Consider the following 27,143-nt stretch of genomic DNA (forward strand, 5'->3'; position numbering starts at 1 on the left):
CCTTTTTCCTGCAATACCCACGTTTCCCCACTAGATGGCGTAAAAATGATAAAAGCTTTTGCATGACTTTTACATGTCATTTATCTTAGTTCACACGGATGCTCCATCTATCTGCTCCTGACGCACCCTCTCCCCCCCCCTTTCAATTTTAGGACAATTATGGTCAAAAAGTTTGTTTGCAAATGCCAATAAAAGGTATTCCAGTCTATTAAAGAGTAACTTGTTGCTATTTATTCGTGTACTTTGTTCCAGTTAAGGGTGAGCGGTGAGAGTGAAGGAGCCATCCTGGAAGGGGTTGAGGACAACAAAGAGTACCAGATCTCTCTGTCAGCGCTGTATGGAGATGGAGCTCAGAGTGAAGCTGTGGCTACTCGCTACAGCACCAGTAAGTTCACGTAAAGCTAGTCCTGCCGAGATAACAGCTGCTTAAAATTTCAGTCTCGCTTAGAAGTGCGTCTGCTTACAGAGAAAGAAGAGTAGAAAGTCTTTGTCTTTCCTGTCCTCGCAGTGTCTGGTGGAGGACCGACGAGTGTCACAATCTCTGAGGAAACGCCAGTCAGCATGGTCGTCAGCTGGGTTCCTCCCAACGCTCACGTCCTCCAGTATAGGCTGACTTACACTGCACTCTCTGGGGTTGAAACCCAGGACAGTACTGTGAGTGAGCTGAGGTCATCCTCAGGTCTTCTTCATCACTCAGCCTCAGGCTTGTCTTATCTTCCATCTTGTGTTGTTCAACCTGATCTGACTGTGTCTCGGGAATTCACCTCTCTTGTGCTGTGCATTTGTCATCCGCAGTTGTTGGTCTCCGGCAGTGAAAAGCGAGTGTTGCTGAAAGAGTTACAGCCAGATACGCGTTACGGTGTCGTCGTCACAGCTGAGTACAGAAACAAAGAAGGAGGAAGTGGTTCAGCTCAGGGAAAAACAGGTGAGTTTAACAGAATTAATGGCTTTTACATGACGTTGGATTTGCGTATTACAATCCTATTTAGAAGAAAATTGATGCTAAAATATGAATGCAGTACTTAAATGTAAGACTTCAGGGATTTTCAAAACAATACCTGTATTTTCATATTGAAAAAATATGACAGTTTTCTCCCCTTCTCTCCCTCTCCAGCCAGTCTGAGGGTCAGCAGTGTGAGCGTGGTCAGATCTGACCACTCCAGCATCTGTGTGTCCTGGAGACCTGCATCTGCTGTCTCTGAATATCGAATTGCCATTCACTCTCTCAAAGGTAACCGGTGGAAGGATCAGTAAAAACATTTTTTCCAATCACATGCAGTACGCTCTATGTTTATGTCTAAAATGGACATTAAAAGCCACATGCTGTGGTGGTTGCTAATGTAACTGTTTGTTCTGTGCAGACAAAACAACAAAGGAAGAACGCGTGGACGAGTCCAAAAGTAGTCACTGTTTCACTGATCTGGAAGCAGAGAGTCTGTATCGCATCAGCGTGTACTCTATCTTGGGCTCAGCAGAGGGCGCTGCCGTCTCCATTCTCCATCCAACAGGTTTAAATTGAATTGACCCATGTGGATTTCATGACAATTTTTTTGTTCATTGTTGATCAGCTGGTCTGCCCTAATTGTTGTTAAGCTGTATAATTATAATTTATAGAAAATATAATTTATATTTATAAAAATATAATTGATCCTTACAGAAACCAATATCAAATATCAACATAATGGATATTAAATTTTCAAAAATTCTCAACAGAGCAATGCACTATTTTTGATTAAGTTTCCAAATTAAATGGAATTAATTCTGCCCTTTTAGACATTTGCTACTACAGCAGAATATAATATAAGTAATTAATACATGCTGAAAAAAGACATACATATGATATGATATTAAAAAATATTGTGATTTCTTCTTGTTATTTGTATCACAATTTAGTTTTTACAGATACATTAACAACAAATAAGCTATAGATTGAATAACACTTTGAATAACACTAAAAAAAAATTTATTTTTTACTTTACTTTACTATTGCAGCTGCAGCTCCAGCCCATATTCCCATTCATCCACGGTTATATCCTATCCACAATGAAGGTAACGTATGCACATCCACACAGACTAAAAATTTACAAATATATGAGAAATTATTTATTTAATTATTTATTATTTATTAATTTTATTTATCTTGTATCTTATATTTTATATATTTTATATTGTTTAGTATTTAACAGTATAGTCTTTAATAGTATTATAATTTTTAAAAGGTGTTAAATAATTAAATAATAATTCTTCCAAAATTAGGAATATTTATATTTTTGAAAATATCTTTGCTTTCACTGTAAAAATTTGTGTATAATTGCTGAAGTAAAGAGTTATGCAGTACAGCGACTACATCCGCTTCTCGCGTTCTCTCAGTAAATGTCGGTCAACACTGCCCTCTTGTGTTACAGTGTGTCCCGAGGTCACCATCAGAAACAACATTGTCAACGGTCAGTCTGCACAGACAATGATTCTGCCGCATTTCTGAACAAATGAAAAGAGAAATTGTAGGTGACGAATGTCTGTGTTTTCTCTCTCGGAGCAGGGTTTGACATGATGGAAGCGTTCGGTCTGACCCCTAGAGCTCACTCGTCTGTAGAGGGCGTGGTGGCAGAACCGTTCATCTTCAACACCCGTCCAACCTACAGCCTGTACAGAGACATCCAGCTGACACAGAGCACCAAGTGAGACAGCAGAGTTGTTACTACAATGTGAACAAAAATAATACTATGAATTAGTAATATTTTTTTTTGTTCTCCTCCTCCTCCAGGTTTATCCATCCTGCAGGATTCTCTCCTGAACATACCATCAGCATCGCCTTCCGTGTCCTGCAGGACACCCCCAGGGAACCTTTCTCTCTGTGGCAGCTCACAGACAACGACTTCCAGCCAAAGATGGGAGTCATACTTGACCGTGAGTCACATCTGTACCTTTTTCAACAAAGTCTCTCATGCTTAAAAGTTAGTTAAGAGAGAGAAAAATACCTTCATCCAGCTGTCACCATCCTGAAGTGACTCATGATTAGAAATGTGACTCTTCTAATTGACCGTTGCTCACCTGCACAGCTACCACAAAACACCTGGTCTACTTCAGTCTGGACTACAGGGGGGAGGTGCAGGAACTGACCTTTGACCAGTCCCAGGTCCGCAGACTCTTCTATGGCAGCTTCCACAAGGTCATTTTTTTTCCTGATATCCTTAGGAAATTTGGATTCAATTAGAAATCCAATTAGAAGTGATATATTAGGAACATCATTTTATGTTTGAGCTTATTTTTCTTTTATTCCACAGATTAGTTCGAGCTTATTTTTCTTTTATTCCACAGATTCACTTGTCCATCAGTCAGGGGAGTGTGTCTCTGTCTGTAGACTGCCAGCGTGTGGGTGAGAGACCAGCCCGTCCCCTGGGCAGCCTGCCTACTGATGGTTTTGAGATGCTGGGAAAACTGATGAAGACCAGGGGACCTAACAGTGGATCTGTTCCAGTAATTACATCCTGTAGATTCTACTAAACTGATCTGAGTCCAGATTCACACTGTTATTGTTTACATGAACATGACAGACATGACGATTTTTTTTTTGTTCTGCGTTTGTTTTGTTTCCAGTTCCAGCTGCTGTCCTTTGAGATTGTTTGCAACAACACATGGGTGTTAGACGACACCTGTTGTGACCTGCCCGGAGTGGTCAGTTTATTCCTGCTCCACCTACATCAATACAAAAATATTTAAACTTTCATTAGAAAATCAAAAAGTCGTGATTAATCATTAGCGTCATTCATCATGATTAATCATAATTAGTCAAAATTGATGAGATGGAGTCAGGTGATGTGCTGTGGCGACCCCTGAAGAAAAAGAAATCGAAGTCAAGATAAATTAAAAATTCTAAATATTAAAAAAAAAACTTTGTTTCCTGTTTTCTGTCTGAACAGAAAGACACCAGTTTTCATTTCTGACTAATCCCAATGATGTTAAATAGGTCAAGAGCTCAGTCCTTCACAATCCATTAGACAATTGTGAAAATGTCTTTTATTTTGACAGAGAGATGAGGAGAGTTGTCCTTCTCAGCCTTACACCTGCACCTGTTCCTCTGACGTTCCTGGAGCTCCTGGTTCACCTGGGCCTACTGTATGAATTACAGTTTTTATCTTTTACTTTTTTATTGTATAACTTGATCCTAATACATTTACAAAACTGTTGTATTTCAGGGCAGACCTGGTCCTCGTGGTGAGAAAGGAGATAAGGGAGAAGAAGGCCAGAAGGTGAAAGGAAATTTATTTAAAAATAAATAAATAAATAGAATGTATGTTTCCTTTTTTATTTCAAAACAAAAATCTAAATTAAGCAGGGCTGTGTTTTAAAGAAAGACCAACAGCATCTATATAATGTTACAATGTTTGTTTTTACCAAGAGAATTTTTTTTAAAACTTATGTTGTCCTTGTGGTTCAGGGGGAGGTGGGTCCACCAGGAAAACCTGGACCTGAAGGAGGACTTGGACTTGTTGGAAATGTTGGACCGCGTGGGATAACTGTCCAAGGAAAAGAGGTGAGAAAACATAAACCCATACCTTAATACACCAACTACAACAACGTACAGTACATGAGAAGCTGAAGTGTTTAAACATGTTTCTTTTTTTACTTTAAGGGGCCACCAGGGCCAAGGGGAGGAAAGGGGGACCCTGGGAGACCTGGAGTCCAGGTGAGACAGCCTGTCTGGTGTGTGTATGATTCTATCAAAGATCTGTGATGAAGTATATAAGGAGTCCATTTGCTGTAAATGTTTTATCATTACTTCCCATCTTCCCAATTTACCCTACCTTCCTGCAGGGTTTACCAGGACCTCCAGGTCCTAAAGGGGAAGAAGGAGTTCCAGGTCCTCAGGTGAAATGTTCAGCTGTGCTTCAAACATGAGAATGAATGTTTTAAAAGTTTTAAGTTTTGACCTAATTTAACTGTTTCACACCCTCACAGGGCATCAGGGGACTGGAAGGAAACATTGGTACACCTGGTCTTCCTGGACCCAGGGTCAGGGTTCATTTCAATTTTCTTTCACTTGTTTCTATTTAGTTCACTTTTAATTTTGGTAAAGCACTGTGTTAAGTATATATGTATATTTGAATTGTGTATTTAAATATATCTTTGAGTATGTACTTTGTCCTGAATTTCAAATAATAAGAATAAGAATAAGAATAAGAATAAGAATGGATTTTAGTGGATTGTTGTTGTTATTATTATTACAATAATCTTTTTTATATTTACCTTTTTATATATAAAATATAAAAAGGTAAATATAAATTTAAGGTTTTTCTGAGTCTAACTTTAACACTGTTCCCATTTTATCTTGTTTTTTCTAACATGATTTTTTTTTTACGTTTTCCCTCAGGGTTTCCAGGGAATGCCAGGTTATCCTGGGCAAATTGGAGAAAGGGGGCCTGCAGGACTGGTGGGACCTACGGTGAGACCAAAGGGACAAATGACAGCACCTTTTGTCACTTTTATGTGCTGTCATTCTGCTGTCAAAAATGGACACTGTGGTCTATTTCAGCAGACAGAAGTGACAGAGACCATGAACTCTTCTCTCTGTTCTGATTTTTCAGGGCCTATCAGGCAGTAAAGGGGAACGAGGTGAGAAGGTAAGTTTATATTTTTACCCTTCTTTTTTTTTTTTTTTTTACTACAGATGTCCCTAATATTTACTGTGACTTCTATTGGTGTTCAACAGGGGGAGCCTCAGTCTATGAGCATCATCTACCAGCTGGTCACTCAGGCCTGTGAACAACTTGTACACAGTGAGTCAACAGTCATTCAGCTGTGTCGTGGAATTGAACCCTAACACACTAACACCGGTCGTCTTGCTTTGTTCAGAGGAGGTCTTGAAGCTCGACAAGTTTATCAACGAGATAAGTCGTAAGCCGGCTCCAATCGAGGAGCCCGTGGGACCCCCAGGAGAACCAGGTATACCAGGACCAAAGGGTCCACCAGGTGCCAGAGGAACCCAAGGACAAGTTGGTCCCAGGGGGAGACTTGGGAGGCCTGGTTATCCAGGAGAACAGGGTGAGATTTTTGTAAATGGAAAAAAGCTAAAAAAAAACCCCAAAAAGGTATGGAACAGTTCTTTATAAACTCTGACTCTGCATTTCGGTTTTTATCATCCTTTCTTTTGCTCTTTTACAGGACAGCGAGGTAAAATTGGGGAGAAAGGTGATGGAGGGACCAATGTCCAGGGGTCGCCAGGGATCAAAGGTTACGCAGGTAATATTTTATGAATCATTGGTTTCATTCGTGGATTGGTGTTATATGGGGATACTTCTATGTAGTCCTGCAGGAGCTGCTGGTCACCTGTTGGCATTTTTAGGTTTGTCATTGAGTTGAGTCAAAAATAACGCTTCGGCATCTGTTGAAGTATAAACCAATGGCTCCGATGGACTTTCGCTGTTTCTAATGGACGTGGACTAGTGCTAACATGTGGCTGAGATCTTCAGTAATTCTTCATTACTACGTGTTTATTCAGGTCCACCAGGTGAGTCCAGACTTGGACCTCCAGGTTCTAGAGGAGATGATGGCACACCAGGACCTCCAGGAGGCCTCGGAGCTTCTGGACAAGCAGGCGAGATTGGACCACCGGGCGTTTGCGACAGCAGCAGAGGCTGCCAGGGTGTTCCCCAACAACCAGGTGAACTGCTGCTTCTTATGTGAGCTTTTCCTTTTGAGATGTCCGTTGACTGTTGTTTTGTTTTTCTCAGCTTACCCCGAGGAAGAGTATTACGGCTACGAGCCTTGAGAGGGCGTGAAGGAGCAGACAGACGGTTCTGTCTGAAATGACTGAGCTTCAACTGGAGCTGAACAACTGACTGAAAGAGTGCAGCTGAAAACAGCACCACTAGAGAGTGTCGGTGTCCGACTAACTGACTCCTTACATGAAAAAAGGACATAAAACAATAAACAGGAAGTAGCTCCTTTTCTGATGTTGATATTTTGCAAAAATAGATCAGTATTTAAACTGAAAAGGTAGTATCGCAAATGATTTCCCCAGTGTGTACAACAGAGTAAAGTAGTTTGTAACAACTTTTGTTACCATGTTATTGTTCTTTATGCACTGTATCCATGACTATAGTTAACTTTGGGCTCCTGTCTAACCTGATCTGCCTCAAGCATCATGAAATAAACCCATGGTGTAAAAGTTCCACTTTGTTCCATGGTCAAAAAAAAGAAGCTGTGAGAAAGTCTGTTCCCATGTGTATCATAATTTGTATATTTCATATTTTTTATATTATATATTATGATCATGTTATGATATTCCCTACTTTGTACATGCATATTGAAAATCATCCTGGTTTACATTTTTATTATGTACCTTAGTTTGTGTGTGTGTGTGTATACAAACATGCGTGTGTGAGAGAGCTGTGTGTAAATGGCTATTTGTGTGTACATACATTTTTCCAACTTTGTTATTAAAGTTTCAATAATGTGTCCAAATAAGTAACTTTTTTGTCTTGTCATTCTATAGTTCTATAGCAGCACAAAGATATTTTAATTAATGATAAACAATGGAGTAAACAATTTGGTGTTTTGGAATCATAATCAAATTACTTTTTTCATTCCCTGAGGGAAATTGTTGACATTACAGACACTCCTTGACAAAAGTGAAAACAAAGATGTACATAGAATATAATGAAATTTATGAAATATAAATAGAATATAAAAATAGATCAAAACAGAAACATTGTGTAAATGCCAGTTCTACTTACTGTCTGTATGTTCTACTCTTACCAAATTGATTATCCAAATATAATAATAAAAAATAATATTTATTTAATTCAAAGGTCATGTGGTGAAAGAGTTAGTGTGAGTAATGGTGTTAATAAATCAATATTTGAAGTATCGTACCAGTGCCAAGAGTTCACTCAGCCGTGTGGCTGGGGATGAGATGTCATAAATTATATGTATTGTGTCATTATTGATAAGAAAATGTCTACATTTGTTTCAACAATAGAGTGTGTATGTAAGTGATTAAAATGGATTAGTCGAAACGTTTATGGTTCGGTTTACGTTTACAGTCCGACCCTAATTTTGAAAGTTTTAACCGGAAGTTACGTGTACTGCAATACAAGTTATGGTTTCCTGCTAAAAAAAAATCATGGCGAGCAGGAAAACGTCGCACCGCATCCGGGAAAATGGGGATAAATATTCAGTGTTACTGCCGACATACAACGAACGAGAAAACCTTCCACTGATAGTTTGGCTGCTGGTGAAATATTTTGGAGAAAGGTGAGCTCAGAGCATATTGTTATTTAGCAGTGTGGCTAATGCTAATGTAAGCTGTTGTAAGTAAAGCCTGACTCAGTGATGAGCTGTCACTCAGCATGAACCCAAACACTACATAGTGTACAGTACTTATATACATGTTCTGGGTGGAAAACAAACCGTTCTTACGTTAATAAAATATATGTAGGCGGTCGGGGTTTTTTTTTTAAAGGAACATTCATTTAGCACGAAGTTGTATGCAGTGAAGTTGTTGTGAAGTTGTATGCAGTAATGGAATACCTTTCACCTCACCAGCCGGTGAAGTTGTATGCAATGGAATTAATGGAATACCTTTCACCTCACCAGCCCCGTGCAATAAACGTATACATTTTAGTTTACGTCAATACATTAAATATAAATTTAATTTATTAAGTTGCTATAAATATGTTGTTTAATAATGTCACATAAAGTTTTACTGTTCACAAGATTGAGTTTGCATTTTGTTGTTCTCTTTTTCCGGTAGCTTACTGTATGTTAGGTAGCCGTCAAATATATCTCAAACCGTAATTACATTAAGTCTCATTACATTAAGTCTCATTCAAAAACTAAAGCCAACAAGCTGTAAAACACAAGCTTAGTCTCATTCAAAAACTAAAGCCAACAATGACTGCAGCTGTAGGATTCTACGTATATACAGTAATGGCGTGGCGGACGAATGGCAAAAAGTCTGCCTTACGTGACGTACTGTGAATTAAAATATGCTGTAGACTTGACAGCCCCATTTAACTGACTCCTGCTGCACTTATAAAACAATTGGAATTAGTTGCTGCGATGCACAACTAATTTCTGACATTCCTGTTTACCATTGTACTCTTGTTTTTTTTATTTTCGTCTTCTAGTGCCAAATAGTTTTCAGGGTCTGTGGAAACTGGAGTCAGTCCCAGCAGACATCAGAGCAGGGCGGAATTCTTATTTATGATCCCATAAAATCTCTAGCTTTGAAAATCTTCAACGCCCTTTTGTCAGTAAATAAATAATACGGGTTAACCTTTTAAAATCAGTGTTTCCAATTAAGTTCTAAATCTATCCTAATATTTGACAATGACATTTTCACATCTTTTCAGAACAGCTGCCAAAATCAAGTAGGATTTAAGTGCAGTCCTGTGGGACTAATTGAGCTCATAGTTTGAACGGTGATCAAACCCCTCTCTAAATAATGTCTCAGCAAAACAAAGTATTTTCTGCCATGATTTAAAAACTACGAGTTAACCGTTTCTTTATCTGCTAGCTTTTAATTTTAATCATTATTTTTAATAAGGTGCTGATTTTGACTGTGTTTACAGTGGGCATAACTATGAGGTAATCATCATTGATGACGGGAGTCCAGACGGCACACTGGAGGTGGCAGAGCAGCTGCAGAGAATATACGGACAGGACAGAATAGTAAGTTATTTGACCATTCCAATGGGAAAGCGAATAGTTTTTCCCATTTAGTTGTGAGGATCACAGCTATCCCTGCTAACTGTGTGTCATATTTGTTGAAACTTACCTGTTCTTTGTTTGTTTGTTTTAGCTTCTACGACCCAGAGCAAAAAAGTTAGGCCTAGGTAAGGACATGGATACAATTCGTTGCAGTGCTTTTTGTTTCTCTCTGTCGACCACTAATTGAATTCTGTCCCTTTCAAGGCACTGCCTACATTCACGGCGTTAAACATGCAACTGGGAATTTCATCTTCATTATGGATGCAGATCTTTCCCATCATGTGAGTGGAACTGATTTTGTTATGGGTGCACTGGCTGTATTTGTCAGACGTTCCCATGTTTGGTTTGTAAAGGGTTAAAGCTTATGATGGTGTAATTTTTAAATATCCGTATTTAGAAAAAAATCAATATAAACAGAATAACGTAATTTTACGATGCTGTTCACTTTTTTCAACCTTGGGGTTGTGGCCCCCTTGTGGGGTCTTGTGGAATTCAAATGGGGTCGCCTGAAATGTCTAGTAATTGAAAAAAATATACTGATACAATTGTGTTTCCAACTAAATATTCTTCTTCTTCTTCTTAAAGAACTGTATACAAAACTAGCTGAGCAGGCAAATCTTGATTGATGGCTGCGATCACAAGTGACAGCTACTAAAATGTCTCCAGGGTTGACAGAAATTTGTGACGCCAAAATGGGGTCACAAGCCAAAAAAGCTGGGAGCCACTGTACTAAACAGTCATTTAAAGTCAAGGCGTGACTTTTGTCCGTCTTACCAAATGGCTCTTTTCACCTGAAGTTTGTGACATTTTGTCACTGTCTACTATTCTTTACCAAAGTCCACTGAATAAATCTGTTCTTTATATACTGTATATCTTAGCAACCAGAAGCAACCCTCGCTCCATCACCAAGTTCAAATGTGTTGTTTGGCAACAGCATGTCTGAAATACATCATTTGGATTCCTGTATTCAGTGCAGTCCACACACACACACACACACAACAGCAGCAACATCAGCAGCAGTATAGAGCAGAAGCTTCTGTGAACCCATGAACTCAAAAACACTGATTTATTCTATGGACTTCTGTTCACCTGTCCCAGGGTTAAAAAAGCTACACAAACAAGAGTCCCGGCTGATTGTGTAAGAGTGTGAGGAAACCTATACCTGGTTCACTAGTTATTACTAAGCAGCTTCCTCCTGGCAGCTAGGTTTTCCTGTTTGGCTCTTTGTGGTGTATGTGTTTGCACTGCTTCCTCATTAAAAAAAAAACTGAACCTCCTTTAATCTGACATTAGTAAATAATAAAACAACATTAAACAAGCTTGTAATGTGATTATAAAAATGTGTTGCTTTGATTTAGCCATGATCTAAATCTATAAAACAAACCCTCTTTAGCTGAATTGCAGGTTATGTCTCCATAGAATCATTTCAGATAATGATTTTTGTTCATTATTCTCTCTTTTTTTACAGCCAAAATTTATTCCAGAATTTATTCAGTAAGTGCTTCTAAATTTAAACACTTTTATCCCCGTGACCATGTGAGTTTTTTTTTTAAATACTTGACTCTTTTTTTTCATTTGTTAGGAAACAAAAGGAGGGAAACTATGACCTGGTATCTGGCACACGATACAGAGGCAACGGAGGCGTGTACGGCTGGGACCTGCGCAGAAAACTCATCAGGTTTGCACTCTCATCCTGAAGCTGTTGACACTCTCCACAACGTTCACGGATTTGTGAACAGACTTTGTGTAAACACCGAGAGACTATTTACAGCAGATGTTTGTGTGGCGAGTGAAAGGTTAACATCAGGTTACTGAATCTGGAACAGTGGGAGCTACACTTGTAATCGCTGGAGAATAAATAAAAGCAAAATAAAATGAAGCAACTCCATGGATTCATCCAAAGATCCATAAGTGATATTGATAATAGAAGCAGAAAAATTAAGTTCACACAATTTTCCCAATCGTCCCACCCTTGTTTTTCATTGGCTGTTTGCAGCACATGTTTACAACAGGATTGCTTCCAGGTTCACCTCAAGCATATTTGACTCTCTGCTCCGAGGTCGGGTTGAGTGTGTTTCTTCCTCTTACACATTCTAACCTTTAACCATACTATTTCATGTGCCAGCAAATCATGGACTCCCCCGGACTGGGGCAGACTTTGCTCAACTGCAGGGTAAAACCTGGCAAAAAAAACTTGTAATGTCCTCACTTTTTATGTCACGTTAGACATTAAAGCTGACAAAGACCATACTAGAAAAACTATTTTCTTTTCTTCAGGTTATGGATGTGATCAGTGTATGTTGTTGTTTCAGAATTGTTGCTGTTTTTTTAATCCTCTTAAATGTCTTAGCGGTTCTAAGATGAGTTAAAATCAAAAACGTGATATTTAAAAACATTCTTCCATCAGGAAAGGAACTGAAGGTTGATTTATATTCTCTTTTTTATCTCTTAATTAAAGCCGGGGAGCAAACTTCCTGACGCAGGTGTTGCTGAGACCTAATGCTTCAGACCTGACAGGAAGTTTCAGGTATGAGGTGTTGAACGTTTTCTGTGAATACTCAAACACTGGAGAAACGGTGTGTGTTACCTCAGGCATCTGCTGCTTCATCCATTCTAGACTGTATAAGAAGGAGGTGCTGGAGAACCTGGTGGAGCGATGTGTGTCCAAAGGCTACGTCTTTCAAATGGAGATGATTGTCCGTGCCCGACAGCTCAACTACTCAGTGGGAGAAGTAAGACCAAAATTCATTTTTTTAAACTCATATTAATCTCCATAAACACCGGAGTGGTTGTTTGAGCTTGTAGCTTAAACAAGTAACATACAGTGTTAGTCAACTATGTATGACAAGGAGAAAGGTCAACGTTCTGTCTTTTTCTTCTCTTCTTCTCCAAACAGGTTCCTATTTCCTTTGTCGATCGAGTTTACGGAGAGTCCAAACTGGGCGGGAATGAGATCCTGTCATTTGTAAAAGGACTGCTTGTACTTTTTGCCACAACATGACCAGACCACCAGGTCCTACAGTGTACAGTAGAAGTAGTTAGCTCCACTTAGAATTTGATTTCCAATAACATGTCTATTTCGTGTCTGTAGTGTAGTGCTCAGACGTCTGAGTCCAGGATAAAGGTTTAAAATCACCTGCTACAGCTGTTATTGTTTGTATAAGAATAAAAGTTTTATAACTTGTGGTTATGCGCTTGTTGAGTGTCTAACAGTTTTATTTATTCATTCATTTATATGGTCAAAATCCATTATTTTAATTGTGGTCAGGGTGAAGAGCTGGTGGGATGAGGGGATTATTCAACGGTGGAGCCATTGTAGCAGGGGGTGATGCGAGGGCAGTTAGACAAAGAACTGTTCACACTTTCACTCACTGTAGTCAGTCAAAGGCGTCCATTAACGTTATCCTTCACGTTTCTGGACTATAGGAGAAAATACATGGACACAACAAAGGAAGAACACCAGAGTATTTTTGCTGATAGGCAAGAGAACTAACCTGTCTTCTACGGTGTGGCCCATTGACTGCTGATACATGGAAACAATACATACTTTTTATTGATACAAACTGGTCAACTCTTTTTTTAAGACACTATAAAAACCCTTTTATAGGTTTTCGGTTTTTCACACATCCTTTAAAGATTCTTGAATGTGTGATTATTATAAATCAATGCTGGGCTCACAGCACCATTTGTTTTAAATGCCCCATGTGAGATGTAAAAAATAATTTCAGTTCCTGGATACTAGTGTTAGGTTAATGCAGAGCTCACTCTTCCTCCACCTCCTGAGGAACTAGTGCAGGAAAGTAGTTCCGGTCTGTTTCTTTAAACGGCACAGCGCCACCAACCGTTTATAGCACATCCGTTCTGTACTGAACTGAGGCACTGTGCACATCCGACCCTCTGGTATTTAACTGCAAGGAGGACGTTAAGGAGGTGGGAAGGGTGGAGTCCAAATGCGCATGTGCGTCAATCTAACCTCATCAGTATGACGCCCGCTGGCGGACATTTCATGCAACTACTGGGACACTGGGTTGTTTACCCCACAGAGAACGCTATGAGGAAACGACGTTTGTGTACAGACTTTAAAATGACCAAATAACAAATTATTAATCCTTATCTACATCCACTTAATTGGCTCAAAGTTAACCAATCAGAAGCTTTAATTGACGAGCCGGGCTCGCGAGGTTCTTTCACAATGAGAGTCTTTATGCTAATCATGTAGACGTAACTTCCGGTCCTTTTATTTGCGCCATTTTGGAGAAGGCAGTTTGCCAGTGCTGGATGTGCGTCTCGACTGTCAGAGAGGGCAACGGTTTTCAGGCTGTGGCCGCAAAAACAGGCAATTTTCGGCGTCTTATGTGAAAGACCGGCTGCGCTGCCTTAGTTGCCGCCCCCTTTGTCAGTCAGTCAGTGGGGCAGAATGTGTGTCCGCCCTCGGCGCTCCGCGGAATGGAGGTGGTGACTGTCTAATGAAGCTCTCTGTGTCTGAGTGCCGACCACGGGGAAGAGGACAGAAGAGAAGAGGGGTTATAACGTTTCTTACAGAAAAAGACGGGTCTTTCCCGTCGAAAACTGGATTAATATTTTCTGAAAAAACAAACGAAGGAGAGTCACCGATAGTGCAATCATCCTGAGGTGACACATTTAGACCGGGCGGGAGCGTTTTGGACATAAAAGCAGGTAAAAACTTGCCCGGTTGTTTGTTTCTGCGGTGCATTACGACGAGTGTTAGTTCCCGGTTACATGCTGACCTACAGCTCGAGATAAATTAGCGGCTGCGGAGAACTTTGGTTGCTAACACCGCTAACGTTCTGTTTGGATGGAGCCTCACAGTGAACTCAAGTTTAACGACTCATTTAAAGAGAGTTGGATTGTTCCAAAGCACTGTGTTTTTCAAGGAATGTGGTTACTTACAAGGGATTCGTGTATTATTTGAACAATAATATAGGTTAATTTTCCATTGAGTTGTTAGCCTAGCATGCTAACTGCCTCCTAGTCTTTGTCAGCAGCAGTTTCCTGCCAAAGGAATGGCTATAGAGTCTTTGGGTTTATTATTTGTACCCGTTTGCGTTCGAGACCGGTCTTGGTATTGGTAACATGGTCTACATTCAGTTCACTCCACAATTCTTCATATCCCATGTTTACAGATTAAATGTCTGAGCTGTCAGTTTTTACAGAAGTCCAGATCAAATGATTGTGACATGACATGCTGGATCTACAGAGAAAATCTTATCATATTTAAACCATCTCAGAGTCTTCTTTGAACAATGAAATATAATGTACAGATGTTAGATTATTTATTTATTATGCTCTTCTGAAAGTGTACCAAATAATGTTGGTTTGTAAGCAAAATCAAACATTTCAGATCGATACTGTTTTCAGTAAACCCACTGAAAACTATGATAATTAAGCATCCCTACCTTTAATAGAGCTGGTGCTTAAACAGTTAGCCAGAGGACGTTTGCAGGTTATCCTTCCTCTTTGCAGACACAGACCTTTATTATTAGGTTGCTAAAATCAATTTACAGTCCTATCAATCTACTTATTCATAAAAAAGACATTTAGATGTGTTTGCTGAAAAGCAAAACAACATAGCATCACTGTATTTTTTTTTGCTAATAGGTCATAAAGGATCTAAGCTCAAGATGTGCACAAAGCACATTGTCCTGGATTGTATTTTCAGTCTCTGGCATACCCCAGTAGGTGTTAGAACTCTGACTTTGTTGGGTGATAGAACACTTGCTTTTGGTTCTTAATTGAAAAATCTACCATCATATTTCAGGTCCAAGTACAACCTGGCCTTCATCATATTTTTCATGATAATGTTGGAGATTTTTGTTTCATTAAATACTCCATTATGTTCACTGTTTCAAAACTGTAGTGTCAACAACAGATGCCGTACTTACCACTCATGACCACACAGTAGCAGGAGTTAATTATGTGCTGAGCAATTCTTTAATGACATTACAGCGTTTCCATATTTCATTGGATTTCGGCAGTTTACATTTGCTTCAGGGTTTTTGATCTGTATCAGGCTGATGATGAGTGTCATTTGAATTGTGCCCGACATCTTGATGCCTCTCGGTCAATTGTTGTTAATCACCAATACAGTGATGTAGTGTTTGGTTTTATTATCCAAACCACTTATTGATTTCTAATTTAATAATCGACCGTTCAGATGTGATTTGAGCTTGCCTAGGTGACAGTAAGTCAGCATTGTGCCTATTACACTCATCAGAGTCTGAGTGCCAGTTGGATGGTAAACATTGTGTCGATGTTACACAAGATCAAACACAACCACAAGGTCTGCACAGCTATTGTGGTTGGTATCCTGCTGTGAACTAAACATAACTTTAAGTAATGCCTAATCGTAGTAAGCCCTAACTTTAACCTAAACCTCTATTATTGGGGTTTGGCTCATTAAAACCAGTAATGGTCCCTATGCAGAATGTTGATCAGTTGCAAGCTGAATGTATCTATGCAGAATGGTATTATGGAGTTAGAAAAAGTGGGTCTGTTGTTGTTTTTTCATCATATGGTATCAGGCCAATTCAACCTAAAATGCTACCTTGATACAGCAGTGGTCTATTGGGCCTCTCTCAGCTATGTCAGCCACAACAAGACCATTGCGACTGTAATCTACCAATAAATGCATTAAAATAGAAAACCACAAACTGCAGTTCACAGAGCTGCATGCTAGAAGAAAGGCAAATGGCCTTGGATTTTTTTTCTCAGTTGTATTGCAGAGTCTAAATAATTGGAACTGCCAATGTTTTATTTATTTATTTTTTTCAGACTTTTTTTCTCTGACTATCATTCGACCGATCCAAACCTGGTTCAGTGAAGTTTGTGTGTTTCTTGAAAATGTCCTTCAGTAGGGTCCTACATTGTTTTAAGTCCGGTTTTACCACCATTACCCTCATATTACCTCATTGATCTGTTTGGTCTTTCCATTGGAAACATGGGAATCTAAAACCCTTCTGCCATTTTAAAATAGTTTTACCACCAAACAGTCAAGAAAACTGCATTAATGGCTCATTTCAGGCAATGTTTTGTCAAGAATCCCAGCACAGAGGTGGAAACAATGTAGTAAATGAATGGTGGCACGAAGGCTTTTGTGCAAAATATTGTCACCTATTGTTTTGATCGCTGGTGAACACGATGCACACATGTAAGAAAAAGCATAAACATCTGTAACTTGGACACAGTTACAGTGTCCCAGTGGACGAGGACTGTGTCAGTGGTTGAAGGTTTTCCTCGGCCTCCCCTGTTGTTTCTCTTTCACCACAAATGTAGAAGATAGAGAAACCTGTTTTCTGCCAGCAGCCCTCGGCTTAGCTGAGCACAGCAGCCTCCTATCGCCTTTCCTCCCTCTCCTTTTCCTTCTCTCCCTCCCTTCCATCCTGCTCTGCTTTCCTTGCCCCCCCACCCATACTCCCTCCTTTTTTCCTCTCACCCTCTCACAACCCTCCCCTGTGAACACATTCACCCCCCCTTTCCCTCACCCTCTTCTGTTTTATACCTCCCTGTCCCCCTCCTTGCCTAGGCCTCTCCCCCCTCCTTCTTCTTTTCTCCCCCATCCCTCCCTAACTCCCTCCTCTGAGTATGTCTGCCTGACCTCCCTGCCTCCCCACCCCCCTTCACTTCCGTCTCTCTCTCACCCCTTTCTTCACACTCCTCCCCTTGCTTGTTCTCACTCACTCACTCACCCATCCACCCTCTCTCCTATTCCTCCCTAGCTCTCCCACCCCCTTACCCTCATCCTCACTCTCTCATCTATGTCTCCCTCTCTCTGTCTCTCTCTCCCTCTCCTTCTCCCTCCCATTCTGTCTCTTTATCTCTCTCTCGCTCACTAACTCACTATCTCTCTCCTTTCTCCCTTATGTCCCACCCCTTATTCTTCCCCTCCCCCTTCACTGCAGAAATATTGTAGAGGCAGCTACTGACTCAATAGGAGGCGCCATTCTGAGATGGCATTGGGAGAAAAAAAAACGAAGCATGCTAGGGAGTGCAGAAAGGCTTATATAATGGGCCTTCTCTCTAGCGCCATCTAAGTAGTAAGCAAAAACAACAGGGAAGGGGAAGTAGGGAGAGAGAGTCACTCACATGACATTTTTCACCAACAGTGTGGCAGTTCTCTGGAGTTCACCATCTGACCCTCACCCCCCACATCCACTCACCTCACCCCCTTTTTTCTATCTTGTGATATCCAGGAGCTCAGTTGTTAAAGGGAACTACTTGGAGCAGGTCTGTTTACTGTAAACGATTGGCCTTGATGTCATTGGCATTAACGTGACCTTTGACCGGTTAATGTGACGAGTTAATTTAGGCTATGATTTAGTCACTTGTTTTTTTCTTCTCACAAAAATAATGAAAATCAAAACCATCTACTGAGCCTTGGTTTATAACTTGTGCAATTTAAAAGTTGTTGATTTTGAAGCTGTTTATACAAGGGCCTGAGGAGGGTCAATATTAGAAATAAACACACCTGTCTCCACTGTTATTGCAGTGTAAAGCGCTTAAAAAGGTGACCCAATAATGGAAGTGTAAATCTAAAAGAAAAAAAAGACATAGTAAACGTTGTTATGATATGTGTTATAATATTCTATCAGTTTTACCTTGCTGTGTGGTATGTATACTGGGTTAGTGTTTGTGTTGCCACTACAGTGTATCAGTCAGTTAGAATGTGCGAATCCCCTGACATAAATGTGTGTCTCTGCTACTAGAGCTAAAAAATCAGTAGCATTCTTTTCTTCTGTGTTCTTCGTGATAGTTTTAGTGTCAAAGTCTTAGTACAACCGTTTTATGTTTGCCGCAGCTCTGATCATCTTTGTGTATAGTTCCCATGGTTACGGGTGTCTCCTCTAAACTTGTTCACGTCGCTCTGCTCCTCAGCAGTATAAACTGAATCACTACAATGAACGCTCTCAGTATTTACTTGCTGCAACTAACATGATATTGATGTATGTGAGTTACTGTTCACTGCATAGTCTGCAATGAGTGTTTTTCACAGCTCAGGTTATCCTCTTGTTTGCTCGAAAATCCTTTAAATTAAATTGTTAGTTACCAAGATAAAACAAAACTGATGTTCAAAGTCAAAGCCTGCCATCCCTGTGACCTGCTCTGATGGCTGTTCAGTACACATATGCTTGTTCCCTGTTCTGTCCACACACCTGTTGATCGCATGTGTTTTGTGTCTTTTAGGGTGGGCAGAATGTTCCAGCTCCCTGTCAATAACCTGGGTAGCCTGCGGAAAGCAAGGAGAAATGTGAAGAAGGTTCTGGGAGACATCGGCCTGGAGTTCTGCAGGGATCATCTAGAGGTCAGAACTTCACCCACACCGATCTGCATTTTGGCCAATACCTTAGTCTTATGAAGAATACATGGTGTGAATCACAATTCAGTTTAATTGCATGCTCAAATGAAATTCGATAAATTTGATGATTAATACAGCCAGTCTAACACTAACATTGGTGTTAAACCTTTATTAAATTCATTTAAGATGGGTTTTTTTTCCCCCTCGCGAGTTGTAATGGAGCTCATAATGTAATGCAAGTTCATAAATTGACTGATAAATGCATGCAAGCTTCCAACACTGAGTCATACATGCACTGAGCAGACAGCCGCCAGTGTCCTTGCGCTCCCAACATCGTTGGCTAGTCTGTGCCCATGTGGTAAGAGGGTTGAGCTTGTTATCAGAGGGTCGATATTTTAAATCCCGCCCACGACCGCCTGTGGTTTGTTGAGCAAGCACCAATTCCTTTGCTTCCCAAGTGCTTCCAAAAGTGATCAGTGCTCCCCAGGGATGGGTGGATGGATTAAATGTAGTTGACAAATTTCATTGTGTGTATATGTGCCTACTAAGTAGAACAATGACAAAGCAGATTTTTTCTAAAGCTGATATAATACAGGGCTGCTTCAGAGCCATTTGCAGCTAGCACAACATGTCACCACCAGTCTAGATGACAACAGTCGTACACCAGCCGGCAACTGGCAAGGTTAAATGAAACGGAGCGTGGATGTTTTTATTCAACAGGTGTGTGAAAAGTGTAATTTCGCAAGTGATAGTGATAGGCCTTGGTAAAAAGTAATATCTCAGTTTTAGGCTCTTTATTTCTAGAACTGACAATCCATCCAACTATTTGCGTGTTTGGCTACACTACAGATCAATTGCAATTGTTTTGCTGTGGCTGGTCATGTTAAGCTAGTGTTTTAAGTGTCAGATTATTGGTATTCTTTCAAATTCACGTTGCCCCTTCTATGGTTAACGTTACTGTTACAAATAGAGCTTGGAACTTTCTTGGCTCACTGTAAAGTCCTCCCAAACTAACGACATACTAGTTCCAGCTTGTGAATGTGTGTTTCCTCTCTCCTGACCTCCGACACAATTCATGTCCAAAATAATTGGCTTGAAAAACCAGCAGGATGTGTACTAACTGGACAGTCACCAGTTAGAGTTAGTCATGTTGAAAACATGGTTCGTAGATCAGTGTTTCATTGCGGTACTCTGCTGTGCTACGTTTATTGCTGTAAAGGCTGTCTGGGGCAGTGGTGGCTTGGTGGTTAAGGAAATGGACTGGTTCCGGAAGGTTTGAAGGTTGGCAGCTGGTGGATTCAGGTTTGAATCCACCAGCTGCCAAGTTGCCACTGAGGTACTGTCCCCACACACTAGTCCCCGGGCGCTTAAAGCTGCCCCCTGCTCACTATGGTGATGGGTAAAATGCAGAGGTCACATTTCGTTGTGTACAGTGGTGTGCTGTGTCACACCACTGTGTCACAAAAAGTAATTCACTTTCACTTTTCCACTTTCACTAAAGCTTTAAGATGCAGTTAAATTTGATTGGGTCAATGAATTTGCTCTGTTATTACTATTTACCACATTATCACAGTGTGGCTGCATACATCTTTTGTTTGTTTACAAAGGTTCACTGTTGAAAAGAATTGGAATTGTTGTATTGTGATGAGACCTACTGTACATCTGCACATTTGTTAACATCTGGTCAACATTGAAAATTGGTTGTATCATTATTTCTTAAGGAAAAAAAATTAAATTATTGTCTGTCATATTGGCATTGGCTATGAAAACCCAGACATTACCAGTTATTGTTTCTCTGGGGAAAAAATCCCTAACTGTGTGAGATTGAAAACAAAAGGTTTGTTCTGAAACACAACACAACAGATGCAGATGCACAGCAGCAGTCAGCTGTTTCATGAAGCTTCCTTCATCGGATTTTTGAATAAATCATTTATAAAAAAAATGGTTTTAGAAACCACTCTGTTTATGCTGCTATTGATTTGCATTTTTTTATTTTTTTTACAATTTGTATCGTGAGGCTCCAAAATGTGATTGTTTTAAGAGGGAATTCAAATTTTAAGGGTGGCCAAAAAGAGATTTGTCATCAGCATCTTTCTTTGGGACAGGTGTGTTTCACTTCCCTTAATCCAATTCTATTGTAAGTAAAAAATGCAGCAAAAGAGACATGCAACAGCAATGTCACATGTATAGATTTGATGTGCCTTCAGTATTATGTGATTGTCTCCCATGGACACATTTTCGGTTCATCTTACTCAGTGTGAAAGAAATATTTGTTTCAGGTCATATTTGGGAACAACACATTGTACTTATTCTGTGTTAATTTTTTTTCTGAAGTGTTCACACTTTTGTAGAACTGTAAATTGTAAAAGTGTGAGATTCATGTAGGCATGACATTGGAAACTTTAGAGACCTGAATTAAAAATGTTGATGGTTGTTCGTAAATGTTGGCTCAATGTGTGCTCAGGCTGTCATTCGATTTTTAGTTTTCTTCCTGAAAGGTTGCATTCTTCTAAATTTTAATTAGCACACATTTTCATCAGAGCGCCGCCGTGCCCCCAAGCAGTAGTTGAGTCCTTGTTATCAGTCGTTTAATTGTTTCATTAATGGACTTTCTTACACTCCTGGCAAGGTGTCCTGATCAAGCACAATGTGCAGGATTCAGTGTTGACTCACACAAGGTGATATATCCTCCACCACTGTAGTGTATTCACACACACCATTGGCACAAAGGCAGCTAGGTGTTACATTTGCTGAATTGCAACAGAGTGGAATAAAACATTTTTTGGTTGCGTTGGCTTTGTACCTTTTTGCTGATAAGGACAATTTAGTGAATTTAAAGAGACAGAACCATCCTGTTTTTATGGCAATCCAATCATCTTTTGTTGAGCTGCAGTACAACCATGGATTACCATGAATCCCCATTAAGTGTGTGTATCTGTGTTTGTGTATATGTATGAGTTTATCCATCAGCCCAAAGAAAAAGTCAAATTATTTCATGCACCAAAATGTGCTTTTGCCTCATTAAATTAATTTTCTTCTGCTTCAGGACTATAAAGACTTCACTCCTCCAGAGGTCTATATAAAGCACACATCCTGGGAAGATGTATGCATGTGGGAACCATCGCATACCAAAGTCCAGGTGTGTTTCTTCTCTGTTACTCACACAACACTACGTGCTCAAATTAATATACACAATTGTTTGTCAGAAAGGATTTCTGATGTTTCAGGTATTAACATCTGTTCTCAGTAATGTGATTGGTAGATATGAGTATTGAGCTGATGATTGTTTTAAGTGTTTCACCCAATTAACGTGTTACTTCTGTGTCCACAGGACTACAGATCTAAGCCTTTCTGCTGCTCGGGCTGTGTCTTTTCATCCAAGTACTTCTCTGCCTACAAGAGCCACTTCCGTAACGTCCACAGTGAAGACTTTGAGAACAACATTCTACTCAACTGTCCCTACTGCACTTACAATGGCAACAAAAAGACTCTGGAAACACACATCAAGCTTTTCCATATGCCCAACAACAACATGCGGCAGAGTCCTGGTGGTATGGTGCCAGGATCTGGTGGGGTTATGTTGAAGGATGGATTGCTAAAGCGAAGCGGCGACAGTGTAGAACAAGCTGTGTATTACTGCAAGAAGTGTACCTACAGAGACCCTTTGTACAATGTAGTGCGAAAGCACATCTACCGGGAACACTTCCAGCAAGTGGCTCAGCCCTATATTGTGAAGCCAGGAGACAAGACAAATGCCCAAAATGGAGCTACAGGGATTACAGAGAGTCATAACTCAAACTATGTCAACAGTAATCAGATTCACTGCAAAAAGTGTCTGTTCGTTCCCAGAACATACGAGGCATTGGTTCAACATGTCATTGAGGACCATGAACGCATTGGCTACCAAGTGACCGCTATGATTGGACACACCAGTGTGATAGTCCCCCGTCCCAAACCCATACTAATGGTCCCTCCCAAAACTATAGGAGACAGGACCATTATTGGTATGGGCCCTAAGGGTGCAGTAATGGCCAGTACCAGGACCCCTGGTTCACAGCTAAATCGGGTTATGGCGTCAAAGATGGGCATCAACGCCCACAATCTTCTGGCTGGGATGAAACATGATACAGTGGGGTTGAAGGCGGGGACAACCCAGTCATTCTCAGTCGGCACTCAGCAAGTGAGGGTTAGTTTACCAGGGAATGCTCAGGTTGCTGTGCCACAACAGTCGCATGCAGCAAAGCAGCTTATTTCAGGCAGCAGCATACGGAATCCAGTTGTGTTGAACGCTTCTTCTTCACTTAAATCCAACCCTCTGGGTTCACGTGTCCAGGCAGCAGCTACTACTGTAGCCTCACTTACAGCCAAGAAAAGCGGATCCTCAGTTCTTGGTACGTCCTACACTCAGAAGTGGAAAATCTGCACCATCTGCAACGAGCTCTTTCCAGAGAATGTGTACAGCGCTCATTTTGAAAAAGAGCACAAGGCTGAAAAGGTGCCTGCTGTTGCCAACTACATCATGAAGATCCACAACTTCACCAGCAAATGTCTTTACTGCAACCGTTACCTCCCCAGTGACACACTGTTAAACCACATGTTGATCCATGGTCTGTCTTGTCCACACTGTCGGGCAACCTTTAACGACGTAGAGAAGATGGTGGCACACATGAGATTTTCCCACCCTGATGAGACAGTAGGTCCACGCACAGATTCCCCCTTGACCTTTGATCTAACTTTGCAACAGGGTAATCCCAAAAATGTCCAGTTGATTGTCACTACCTACAATATGAAAGACTCGCCTCAGGAGTCTATGGCGTTCCAAAATCAAATCAACAGCAGCTCCATGTCATCAGCCCTGTCTGCGTCTTTGACGTCGAGCAAGAAGGCGTTGCCTCAGCACTTGTCCAAAACCTCTTCAGCTTCTGCTGATGGCGTGTCCGTCAGGAGTATCCCACAGGCCTCTGTACCGTACAAAAGAGATGTGGGTAAGACGCTTTGTCCCCTTTGCTTCTCTATCCTTAAGGGACCAATCTCAGACTCACTGGCTCACCACCTGAGAGACAGGCACCAGGTCATTCAGACGGTCCATCCTGTAGAAAAAAAACTGACCTACAAGTGTATTCACTGCCTGGGGGTATATACTAGTAACATGACTGCCTCCACCATCACTCTACACCTGGTGCACTGTCGAGGCGTAGGCAAGTCTCAAAACGGTCAGGAGAACCGCGCACATTCCTCTCGTGTCAGCCAGGCCCAGAGCAGTGCTCTGAAAAGGTCCAGCTTTGACAGTTCTAACACTAGTGCACCAAAAAGAAGGAGGGCTGGACCTCCTGGAGAAAAGGCACACCCAAGGGATGTGAACGGTCAATTTGTAGAAGATCCTGATGAACCTGTGACTCTAGCTCTGGACCCCAAAGGACTGGAACATGAGTCCTACGAGTCCAGAAAGACCTTCTTGACAATGTACTTTAACCAAGCGCCATATCCCACACAGAGAGAGGTTGAAAAGCTAGCGGCCAGTCTTTGGTTGTGGAAGTCAGACATCTCCAGCCACTTCGGTAACAACAGAAGAAAGTGCACCCAGGAATGTGAAACCCAAAATGCCACTGTGTTGCTTGGCTTCAACATGCATGAATTGGGCAGAGTAAGTCACAAGCTGGCATTAACCCACGAAGGCTTATTTGAGAGCCGGCACACCACAAGGCGGACATCCAAGACGCGCATTGGCGTGTCGGAGCAGGCGTTACAGAGACACAGGGACCTTATAGCTGCCAATGGTGGTGTGGTTCCACAACCAAAAGAGAAGCCAACACAGACAGTAGAAGGTTCTAAATGTACGTCGTACACCCCCAAACCTAACAGTGCCAGCAAAGACCAAACCAAGACAATCAGCATCTCAGCACAAAAAATGCCTTTGGACCTTTCAGAGCCCATCCCCATTGACTCGGACAGTGATGGTGGAGAGCATCAGCAGAAAAAACGACTCCGAAAACCTAATGAGAAGGTGCATCGAAGCATAAAAAACAAGGTTATTTCAGATATGGATGATCTATCAGATGACGACGATGATGATGATGAGGATGATGACGACGATGACGATGATGATGATGATGAGGAGGAGGATGACGAAGATGAAGATGAAGAATTTGAAGGGGCTCACATAAAGAATGGTTTTATGCCTGCAGAGAGCTCAGGAAGACCGGCTGCTAAAGGGCGAGACCCGCTGCCCATCATAATACCTAAATTTGTACCGTCATCTGCCAGAAGCAGAAGAGATAGGACCCCACTCAGCAAACAGCAGGTCTGACCAGCTTGCACAGTCAAAGACATTTAAGACTTTTGATTTGCCTCACCTATATAAAAGGCACTGCTTGGTTACAAGTAGACACCGACAAGGAGAGGAAGCAAAAAAAAAAAAAAAACAAGCCATTCAGCAAAGCTAAAAAGGCGAAATGTGGCAAGCTGATGAATTAATGTAGAGATGTGGACAGTTTAAATGTTTTGACGCCAAGTAGGAGACCAGGTAGAGTGACAACAATGAAGTTAAATGAATTTAAAAAAGGTGGTTAGTGGTTAGTTTTTTTGCCTTCTGTTTTCTGAATGTTAAATAGAAAATGGAGTTGCTGTTGTCCGGTCAACTACTGGGTTCCTGAGCTTGGCTGAAAACAGGGAGATGTTTTGAGAAGAAGCGTTCAGACTGACCAGATTGTCCACCATTTTTCATGTGGTTCTACAGAGATAGGTAGTGTAAATTTGTACAGTCTTTTAGACGATGTTTTGACAAGTTTGATGTACATGTTCATGTTTAAATATATACCATTACCTGTGTGTAAGGTAGCCTCATATGTTCTAGATTGGTATGCTTTATGATTGTTGTTGCTTAGGTGGCTGGTTTTTTCCCCATGTATGTTTATTTTTAAAAAAAACTATGATTTGTTACACAAAAATAATATATCTCTATATAAATGACAAACAAAAATGTTTTTTTGTTTGATTTTTTTTTCTCTTGAGCCAATTTGAATTGAATTCTCCTTAGAAAGACCAGTACATCTGAGCTGTCCTCTTAAATTATACGGCCTCACACTCACTCACCTTGACGTTATTCAGTTTTTTTTTGTTTTGTTTTTGTTTTGTTTGTTTGTTTTTTTTTTACAATTTTAGCTTAACCCTTTGTCTCCAAAAGGTGATTAAGCACCATATCAGCATCCCCTGAAGTGAAAAGCTATTTTCTCCCTGAGGAATTGTTAAATATGTGTTTTTTGATCTGTGTGTATTTGTTTTACCTTTTTCTTTTTCAATTATAAATAAAAGTGCTGTAATTGTGCTTCTCACTAACTGATTGTGATGTGTGCCACTTTCCCAAGTGTGTTCCAATGCCAGTGTAGACAAAACGTGTGAATGACAGCTGGATCATCCATTTATAGAGCGCCCATCTTAAGTCGTTCTTCTGCACTTAAACAGAAGCAGTATGAACCATCGGATCAATACTTTCTGGAAAAGACGGACTTTTTTTTATTTTCTTTGACCTACATAAGTCTGGGAAAGTATTCTGAAACCAACAGTTTTCCTTTGCAACCATGGTTGACAATGCAACATCTTTTAATTTTCTATACATAATATATTCAATGTGTGAGTTAATCCAAACATGAAGCTGAGGTTAGCTTACAGGGAGTTTTGTCTGCAAGAGGCCCAAAATAGTTCCAGTTCCACGACTACGCAGCAATTGCCTGGTAACCAAAAATGAGCTCCTCACCTTCTTCCACCCTTGCAAGACCAGAGTGGGATTATACAAATCCCACTCTAACTCACTTTACCTTTGTATAACAACAGCATAAGAATTTTCTTAAAATGGGGATTTGATTTTTATGTGTTGAGAATCGGATGTAATTGGACCTGAAAGGTCCTTGAAAGCACCTGGCTCAGCATGATGTGTTTTGAGAACATATCACAGAATGTACAATGTGTTTATACGTTGGTTTTCATACACTAATTACTTAGTTGTAACTTGTGCGAGGAAAAAAAAAAGCTTAACCTCACAGGGTTAACCCTTTGCTGTGCGCCTGATGTTTGCTTCTCTCAAATCAATCAGATCTGACTGGAAGGACACCTGATTACT

The 27,143-nt window shown here is 40.6% G+C and overlaps 3 protein-coding genes across 5 annotated transcripts in view; all 3 read left to right on the top strand.

Annotated features, from left to right (window-relative positions):
- LOC103384680 (collagen alpha-1(XX) chain) overlaps positions 1 to 7,461 on the top strand; it is a 24,346-nt gene extending 16,885 nt beyond the window's left edge. For all 3 annotated transcript variants that reach the window (XM_008318286.3, XM_017036118.2, XM_017036119.2), the window contains 25 exons: positions 253 to 385; positions 509 to 654; positions 796 to 925; positions 1,115 to 1,231; positions 1,362 to 1,508; positions 1,993 to 2,049; positions 2,406 to 2,444; positions 2,540 to 2,678; positions 2,765 to 2,907; positions 3,060 to 3,169; positions 3,319 to 3,477; positions 3,598 to 3,675; positions 4,030 to 4,116; positions 4,197 to 4,250; positions 4,439 to 4,534; positions 4,634 to 4,687; positions 4,816 to 4,869; positions 4,960 to 5,013; positions 5,372 to 5,443; positions 5,586 to 5,621; positions 5,711 to 5,777; positions 5,854 to 6,042; positions 6,163 to 6,240; positions 6,500 to 6,661; positions 6,732 to 7,461. In XM_008318286.3, the coding sequence (XP_008316508.1) occupies positions 253 to 385; positions 509 to 654; positions 796 to 925; positions 1,115 to 1,231; positions 1,362 to 1,508; positions 1,993 to 2,049; positions 2,406 to 2,444; positions 2,540 to 2,678; positions 2,765 to 2,907; positions 3,060 to 3,169; positions 3,319 to 3,477; positions 3,598 to 3,675; positions 4,030 to 4,116; positions 4,197 to 4,250; positions 4,439 to 4,534; positions 4,634 to 4,687; positions 4,816 to 4,869; positions 4,960 to 5,013; positions 5,372 to 5,443; positions 5,586 to 5,621; positions 5,711 to 5,777; positions 5,854 to 6,042; positions 6,163 to 6,240; positions 6,500 to 6,661; positions 6,732 to 6,769 (2,439 nt within the window). In that variant the 3' untranslated portion in view covers positions 6,770 to 7,461. The remainder of the gene's footprint in view (positions 1 to 252; positions 386 to 508; positions 655 to 795; positions 926 to 1,114; positions 1,232 to 1,361; positions 1,509 to 1,992; positions 2,050 to 2,405; positions 2,445 to 2,539; positions 2,679 to 2,764; positions 2,908 to 3,059; positions 3,170 to 3,318; positions 3,478 to 3,597; positions 3,676 to 4,029; positions 4,117 to 4,196; positions 4,251 to 4,438; positions 4,535 to 4,633; positions 4,688 to 4,815; positions 4,870 to 4,959; positions 5,014 to 5,371; positions 5,444 to 5,585; positions 5,622 to 5,710; positions 5,778 to 5,853; positions 6,043 to 6,162; positions 6,241 to 6,499; positions 6,662 to 6,731) is intronic.
- Positions 7,462 to 8,090: 629 nt separating this feature from the next.
- On the top strand, positions 8,091 to 12,908 carry dpm1 (dolichyl-phosphate mannosyltransferase subunit 1, catalytic). Its single transcript, XM_008318290.3, has 9 exons — positions 8,091 to 8,256; positions 9,576 to 9,675; positions 9,806 to 9,839; positions 9,919 to 9,995; positions 11,183 to 11,208; positions 11,297 to 11,392; positions 12,173 to 12,241; positions 12,332 to 12,446; positions 12,611 to 12,908. The coding sequence occupies exons 1-9, from the start codon at positions 8,126 to 8,128 to the stop codon at positions 12,713 to 12,715; spliced, it is 753 nt and encodes a 250-aa protein (XP_008316512.1). The 5' UTR covers positions 8,091 to 8,125; the 3' UTR covers positions 12,716 to 12,908.
- A 1,016-nt stretch (positions 12,909 to 13,924) lies between these two features.
- Positions 13,925 to 26,362, top strand: adnpb (activity-dependent neuroprotector homeobox b). Its single transcript, XM_008318291.2, has 4 exons — positions 13,925 to 14,391; positions 18,916 to 19,033; positions 22,074 to 22,166; positions 22,359 to 26,362. Exons 2-4 carry the CDS (start codon positions 18,926 to 18,928, stop codon positions 25,332 to 25,334), a joined length of 3,177 nt encoding a protein of 1,058 aa, XP_008316513.1. The 5' UTR covers positions 13,925 to 14,391; positions 18,916 to 18,925; the 3' UTR covers positions 25,335 to 26,362.
- Positions 26,363 to 27,143: the final 781 nt, after the last annotated feature.

The sequence above is a fragment of the Cynoglossus semilaevis genome, chromosome 10 (genome assembly GCF_000523025.1).
Source record: "Cynoglossus semilaevis isolate Cse_v1.0 chromosome 10, Cse_v1.0, whole genome shotgun sequence".
Classification (NCBI taxonomy): domain Eukaryota; kingdom Metazoa; phylum Chordata; class Actinopteri; order Pleuronectiformes; family Cynoglossidae; genus Cynoglossus; species Cynoglossus semilaevis.

What these genes read in the sequence shown, in the direction of transcription:
- dpm1 (XM_008318290.3), top strand. Translation starts at nt 8,126, where the DNA reads ATGGCGAGCAGGAAAACGTCGCACCGCATCCGGGAAAATGGGGATAAA. An exon ending in ATGCAGATCTTTCCCATCAT is followed by an intron (nt 9,996 to 11,182) that starts GTGAGTGGAACT and finishes CTTTTTTTACAG; the next exon opens with CCAAAATTTATTCCAGAATT. An exon ending in GACCTGACAGGAAGTTTCAG is followed by an intron (nt 12,242 to 12,331) that starts GTATGAGGTGTT and finishes CATCCATTCTAG; the next exon opens with ACTGTATAAGAAGGAGGTGC.
- adnpb (XM_008318291.2), top strand. Translation starts at nt 18,926, where the DNA reads ATGTTCCAGCTCCCTGTCAATAACCTGGGTAGCCTGCGGAAAGCAAGG. An exon ending in TCTGCAGGGATCATCTAGAG is followed by an intron (nt 19,034 to 22,073) that starts GTCAGAACTTCA and finishes CTTCTGCTTCAG; the next exon opens with GACTATAAAGACTTCACTCC. An exon ending in CATCGCATACCAAAGTCCAG is followed by an intron (nt 22,167 to 22,358) that starts GTGTGTTTCTTC and finishes CTGTGTCCACAG; the next exon opens with GACTACAGATCTAAGCCTTT.